This window comes from Nerophis ophidion, linkage group LG08, assembly GCF_033978795.1.
Source record: "Nerophis ophidion isolate RoL-2023_Sa linkage group LG08, RoL_Noph_v1.0, whole genome shotgun sequence".
Lineage (NCBI taxonomy): Eukaryota > Metazoa > Chordata > Actinopteri > Syngnathiformes > Syngnathidae > Nerophis > Nerophis ophidion.
Window position 1 is genome coordinate 5,848,836 of NC_084618.1, and position 7,500 is coordinate 5,856,335.

A 7,500-nucleotide genomic window follows, 5' to 3' on the forward strand; every position below is an offset into this window, starting at 1 on the left:
AAGTAGTGTCAAAGCGCTTTGAGTATCTTGAAGGTAGAAAAGCGCTATACAAGTACAACCCATTTATTTTGTCTAAAAATGCATTTTCCAATCGGGCACCCCCCAAGTCAAAAAGTTTGGGGACCCCTGAATTACAGCCTTTGTTGATGCACCTTTGGCATTAATTACAGCCTCAAGTCTTTTTCAATACAACCCCACAAGTTTGGCACAACAAAGCATTGAGAATAGTTATGTGCATGTGATTTTACATTTTTAATTCATTTTCAAAATAAAATATATACGTCTTTTCACCTTGTCATTGTCTGCAGAATTTTGAGGACGAAAATGAATTTTGGAATAAGGCTGCAACGTAACAAAAATGCGGGGAAAAAGCGAAGCGCTGTGAAAACTTTCCGGACGCACTGCAAGACGACCGCACGTGAAGACTGCTAATATTACTCTTTCATTCTTACTGGAGACCGTGTGCAGACTGAAGGACAGCTTGCTCCTTGGCGTGATGGGCGGGGGTGCCGGCGAGGAGGAGGAAGAGGAGTTGGACGGCGAGGAAGGAGGCCCGGGGGACACGGAGAGGCGGCGGTCTCCGCCCAGCTGGTTGAGGACTTGACTTCTGGGTCTCTGAGGCCTCAGAGGGCTGATCTGTGAACAATCAATAAGTCAATAACAGGCTGATTTTGGAGCTTGGTGATGTTCTTCGGAGGACTTTTGACAGACTTGATGACATTTTTTTGGGGGGAACCAGATGGGGAACTACATTGTTTTTGAGAGGGGAAATAGATCCGAGGTTCTTAAACTTTTTTTCACCGAGTACCACCTCGGAAAGAACTTGGCTCTCCAAGTACCACCATAATGATCTACATTAAAATACAATGGCGTAGTAGGCCTAAATAGTCACTAAAGACAAAACAGAGGTTTTATTTAACAAGTATATTTACAATTTTTGGCCACACACAGTTTGAACAGTAACACTGTGTTCGAATATACGAAAACAAAACACTGTACTTTAACTACAAACCCCGTTTCCATGAGTTGGGAAATTGTGTTTGATGTAAATATAAACGGAATAAAATTATTAGCAAATCATTTTCAACCCATTTTCAGTTGAATATGCTACAAACACAACATATTTGATGTTCAAACTGATACACAAGTTGGGAAAGGTGAATACTGATAAAGTTGAGGAATGCTCATCAAACACTTATTTGGAACATCCCACAGGTGTGCAGGCTAATTGGGAACAGGTGGGTGCCATGATCGGGTATAAAAACAGCGTCCCAAAAAAATGCTCAGTCTTTCACAAGAAAGGATGGGGCGAGGTACACCCCTTTGTCCACAACTGCGTGAGCAAATTGTCAAATAGTTTAAAAACAATGTTTCTCAAAGTGCAAATGCAAAAAAAATTGTGATTTCCACATCTACGGTCCATAATATCATCAAAAGGTTCAGAGAATCTGGAGACCTTTGATCCCTCAGACAGCACTGTATCAAAAACCAACATCAATCTCTAAAGGATATCACCACATGGGCTCAGGAACACTTCAGAAAACCACTGTCACTAAATACAGTTGGTCGCTACATCTGTAAGTGCAAGTTAAATCTCTATTATGCAAAGCGAAAGCCATTTATCAACAACATCCAGAAACGCCGCCGGCTTCTCTGGGCCCCGAGATCATCTAAGATGGACTGATGCAAAGTGGAAAAGTGTTCTGTGGTCTGACGAGTCCACATTTCAAATTGTTTTTGGAAATATTCGACATCGTGTCATCCGGACCAAAGGGTAAGCGAACCATCCAGACTGTTATCGACACATTAGTGCCCAAGATATGGGGCGAGGTACACCCCTTTGTGGACAAAGGGGTGTACCTCGCCCCATCCTTTCTTGTGAAAGACTGAGCATTTTTTGGGAAGCTGTTTTTATACCCAATCATGGCACCCACCTGTTCCCAATTAGCCTGCACACCTCTGGGATGTTCCAAATAAGTGTTTGATGAGCATTCCTCAACTTTATCAGTATTTACTGCCACCTTTCCCAACTTCTTTATCACGTGTTGGTGGCATCAAATTCTCCCTACGTCCGTGTACCACTTTGTACAGCGTTTTAAAAAGTCATAAATTTTACATTTGGAAAGCGATACCGATAATTTCCGATATTACATTTTAAAGCATTTATCGGCCGATAATATCAGACGGACGATATTATCGAACATCTCTAGTTTTGGGTGATTTTTTTTTCGGAGAAAGACGACACATTTTGGGGGACTAATGGTTTTTTGGAGGACTAGGTTATGTTTTATTTCTGGGGCTAAGGTAGTTAAAAAGTTCCTCGGTGGCAAGGCCCCAGGGGTGGATGAGATCCGCCCGGAGTTCCGTAAGGCTCTGGATGCTGTGGGGCTGTCTTGGTTGACAAGACTCTGCAGCATCGCGTGGACATCGGGGGCGGTACCTCTGGATTGGCAGACCGGGGTGGTGGTTCCTCTCTTTAAGAAGGGGGACCAGAGGGTGTGTTCCAACTATCTTGGGATCACACTCCTCAGCCTTCCCGGTAAGGTTTATTCAGGTGTACTGGAGAGGAGGCTACGCAGGATAGTCGAACCTCGGATCCAGGAGGAACAGTGTGGTTTTCGTCCTGGTCGTGGAACTGTGGACCAGCTCTATACTCTCGACGGGGTTCTTGAGGGTGCATGGGAGTTTGCCCAACCAGTCTACATGTGCTTTGTGGACTTGGAGAAGGCATTGGACCGTGTCCCTCGGGAAGTCCTGTGGGGAGTGCTCAGAGAGTATGGGGTACCGGACTGTCTTATTGTGGCGGTCCGCTCCCTGTGTGATCAGTGTCAGAGCTTGGTCCGCATTGCCGGCAGTAAGTCGGACACATTTCCAGTGAGGGTTGGACTCCGCCAAGGCTGTCCTTTGTCACCGATTCTGTTTATAACTTTTATGGACAGAATTTCTAGGCGCAGTCAAGGCGTTGAGGGGTTCCGGTTTGGTGACCGCAGGATTAGGTCTCTGCTTTTTGCAGACGATGTGGTCCTGATGGCTTCATCTGACCGGGATCTTCAGCTCTCGCTGGATCGGTTCGCAGCCGAGTGTGAAGCGACCGGAATGAGAATCAGCACCTCCAAGTCCGAGTCCATGGTTCTCGCCCGGAAAAGGGTGGAACGCCATCTCCGGGTTGGGGAGGAGACCCTGCCCCAAGTGGAGGAGTTCAAGTACCTAGGAGTCTTGTTCACGAGTGAGGAAAGAGTGGATCGTGAGATCGACAGGCGGATCGGTGCGGCGTCTTCAGTAATGCGGACGTTGTACCGATCCGTTGTGGTGAAGAAGGAGCTGAGCCGGAAGGCAAAGCTCTCAATTTACCGGTCGATCTATGTTCCCATCCTCACCTATGGTCATGAGCTTTGGGTCATGACCGAAAGGATAAGATCACGGGTACAAGCGGCCCAAATGAGTTCAGGTCTCTCCCTTAGAGATAGGGTGAGAAGCTCTGCCATCCGGGAGGAACTCAAAGTAAAGCCGCTGCTCCTCCACATGGAGAGGAGCCAGATGAGGTGGTTCGGGCATCTGGTCAGGATGCCACCCGACCGCCTCCCTAGGGAGGTGTTTAGGGCACGTCCAACCGGTAGGAGGCCACGGGGAAGACCCAGGACACGTTGGGAAGACTATGTCTCCCGGCTGGCCTGGGAACGCCTCGGGATCCCCCGGGAAGAGCTAGACGAAGTGGCTGGGGAGAGGGAAGTCTGGGTTTCTCTGCTTAGGCTGTTGCCCCCGCGACCCGACCTCAGATAAGCGGAAGATGATGGATGGGTTATGTTTTTCGGGGCCTTGATGACATTTTTTTTGAGGGGGATAGATAATGATTTTGGTAGGCCTCGATGATTTTTGGGACGATAGATGATATTTTCGGCGGGATAAAAATATTTGCGGGGTTTACATTATGTTTTGGACATCAGATTAAGTGTCTACATGATGTTTTTGGAGACCAGATGTATAATGGCGATGAAAAGAAATGGTGAAAAGTACCGTCTCTGAGAGTATGACGGCCTCAGCAGGCTGCAGATGGATCTCGGTGGTCTTCATCTCCTTGTCGAAGATCTCCTGGTGTTTGCTGTTCCTCTTCTCCTTCTTCTTGTCCCGCCGCTCCCGCTCGGGCTCGTCGCGGTCCAGCTTGTCCTGAGACTTGGTGTGCAGCTTCTTTGGAAGAAGGGGCTCCATGGCGAAGCTGAGGACAGAAAGCAGTCAGAGATGCCACACTTTTGACGGGAATTGTGGAAATGTTAGCCGCCCGATAACGACGGCGGGTGTTACCCGTCCGAGCTGGGCCTGGAGGGGGGGTTGTCTGAAGAGACCGAGGTGACCGAGGCCACCGAGAGCGGCCTCTGGGAGGAGGGCATGGTGAAGGAGCGCACCATGGAGTGTGGCCGGGACCCCCGACGTTCATCTGCCGGTGGCTGTGAAAAGTTAAAAAAAAATGCAAGAAAGTAATTTAAAAAAATACTACAAATTACTATAGTTATGAAATCATTTTATAAAGTGATACTTTTTGAAGTTACAGTGGAATCTTGATTTACCAACGTGTCTCAATTTACAAACTTTTAGGTAAAGTCCAGTACAGTTGGGCAAAAAAGTATTTAGTCAGCCACCGTTTGTGCAAGTTTTCCCACTTAAAATGATGACAGAGTTCTGTAATGTTCATCATAGGTACACTTCAACTGTGAGAGACAGAATGTGGAAAAAAAATACAGGAATTCACATTGTAGGAATTTTAAATAATTTATTTGTAAAATATGGTGGAAAATAAGTATTTGGTCAACCATTCTCACTGATGGAAGGAGGTTTTGGCTCAAAATCTCACGATACATGGCCCCATTCATTCTTTCCTTAACACGGATCAATCGTCCTGTCCCCTTAGCAGAAAAACAGCCCTAAAGCATGATGTTTCCACCCCCATGCTTCACAGTAGGTATGGTGTTCTTGGGATGCAACTCAGTATTCTTCTTCCTCCAAACACGACCAGTTGAGTTTATACAAAAAAATTCTCCCAATCCTCTGCTGTATCATCCATGTATCCATTTCGGTATAAACTCAACTGGTCGTGTTTGGAGGAAGAAGAATACTGAGTTGCATCCCAAGAACACCATACCTACTGTGAAGCATGGGGGTGGAAACATCATGCTTTGGGGCTGTTTTTCTGCTAAGGGGACAGGACGATTGATTCATCCGTGTAAAGGAAAGAACGAATGGGGCCATGTATCGTGAGATTTTGCGCCAAAACCTCTTTCCATCAGAGAGAGCTTTGAATGATTGCCCAAATACTTACTTTCAGATGGCTGAAAACACATCCAAAAGTTTATATGGCAACTTTCAATGAGCCAAAATAGTCAAGATACATTAAAAAAACATTCATGTCATACAAGAGTTCGGGTCTGAGGAGGCTACAGATTTTTGTGATTGCTGATTGTTTGTGAGGGCCCCAAAGGGTGTTTGCGCACATTGGCAGAGCAACTTCTTGTTGTTGTTTTGGCTTGTTAATAAATGGAAAATTGATCCATCACCTGTTTGTTTTGCTTTTTTGTTTGATATCCAGTACTGTTTAGCACTTTGTATTTGTGTTCAAAGTGTACAAACCTTCACTAAAATATGGACTTTTGTCGAGGCTGAAACTCATTATTCATACTTATATTGGTTCGGACGGCGTGGCGCAGTGGAAGAGTGGCCGTGCGCAACCCGAGTGTGCCTGGTTCAAATCCCACCTAGTACCAACCTCGTCACGTCCGTTGTGTCCTTGAGCAAGACACTTCACCCTTGCTCCTGATGTGAGCTGGTTGGCGCCTTGCATGGGAGCTCCCTCCATCAGTGTGTGAATGTGTGTGTGAATGGGTAAATGTGGAAGTAGTGTCAAAGCGCTTTGAGTACCTTGAAGGTAGAAAAGCGCTATACAAGTACAACCCATTTATCATTTCTTATGGAGAAATTTGCTATAGTATACGAACTATGCGATGTGACGCTTTGTGGTGATGCGGGTGCGTTCTCTCGTTGATGCAGTCGGATAAGACACAGCGTGAAGGTAAGAAATGATGATTTATTTATACTAAAGAACAAACTAAGAACACAAACACTTGCACAAGGCACTAGTGATAAAACAAACAGAACTAGCATGGGAGCTAGAAAGAACAAAAAGCGCTAGCATGTGAGCTAGGGACAAGCTACGGAATAATAATAATGGTTTAGATTTATATCGCGCTTTTCTATTGTTAGATACTCAAAGCGCTCACAGAGAAGTGGGAACCCATCATTCATTCACACCTGGTGGTGGTAAGCTACAGTACATCTGTAGCCACAGCTGCCCTGGGGTAGACTGACGGAAGCGTGGCTGCCAGTTTGCGCCTACGGCCCATCCGACCACCACCAATCATTCATTCATCATTCATTCACCGGTGTGAGCGGCACCGGGGGCAAAGGGTGAAGTGTCCTGCCCAAGGACACTACGGCAGCGATTTGGATGTCAATAGGTGGGAAGCGAACCTGCAACCCTCAGGTTTCTGGCACGGCCGCTCTACCCACTACGCCATGCCACCCCAAATAGAATGGAAGCTAACAAGTACAAAAGGCTTTTACCACAAGGGGGAGTCAGCGACGTCACCTGTTGCATCGAATACAAACTAAACTGCGAGAAGGAATGAAAAAAGAAGGCTGGCTTAAATACGGGAAGGTAATCACAAGGCAGGTGTGCGTAAAAAAACAAGATGCAGATGACACTAATACGTGACTAGGGCAACGGAAACAAACAGGAAGTGCCACCAGGAACTAAGGAAGACCAATACTAAACAGGATGTGATACAAAGACGGAACAAAAACAGAATATGACATGATCCAAGTAGCGGGTCATGACATACGAAAAAGTCAACACACATGGTCACACTTAACCTGCTCACTGAATTTTGTGGATGTTATAAACAACAACCAAGCACAACACTTAATTAAAATGACAACCATTCAAATACCCTGCAATGCATGATGGGAATAATGCAAAACAATCTCTCCAAACTTGTCGATGATTGGCACATTTTAGTTGCTTTATATTTCTGATTGATAACAAAACTTTAAGGAGGTCGTCACTGAAGTAAACATACTCTTAATTTCCAATAATATTCATTATATTATTGTAATTTCCGGACTTAAAATAATTTTTTTCTCCTCAAAACTCAACAGTGCGCCTTATAACCCATCACTTTTCTATTCAGCATTTAGTATTACTTTTTATCTACAAATTTACATCAAAGCCTTCTTATAAGGGATGCAGTTTGATTCAGTCACCTTAAAAAAAAAAGGAAAAAGCACATTTTTATTCATTATTTTATCTATTTATACACGCCACTCTGGAGAACATGAAGAGACGCTTTGAAGAGTCTATATTTAGTCAGCGCTTGACTGTCAGCGACTTTACATAAGCACGTTAGCAGCTGGAAAAGAAATCATTCGGGAAAAAAAAAAAAAAAAAGCGTGGAA

General features: G+C 45.1%; 1 protein-coding gene across 2 annotated transcripts in view; it reads right to left on the minus strand.

Annotated features, from left to right (window-relative positions):
* The window catches only part of dock1 (dedicator of cytokinesis 1), a 537,727-nt gene that overhangs the window by 9,603 nt on the left and 520,624 nt on the right, over window positions 1-7,500 (minus strand). For both annotated transcript variants that reach the window (XM_061907548.1, XM_061907547.1), the window contains exons 48-50: window positions 4,300-4,442; window positions 4,015-4,213; window positions 453-636 (exon numbers count right to left, since the gene is read on the minus strand). In XM_061907548.1, coding sequence (XP_061763532.1) covers window positions 453-636; window positions 4,015-4,213; window positions 4,300-4,442 — 526 coding nt within the window. The remainder of the gene's footprint in view (window positions 1-452; window positions 637-4,014; window positions 4,214-4,299; window positions 4,443-7,500) is intronic.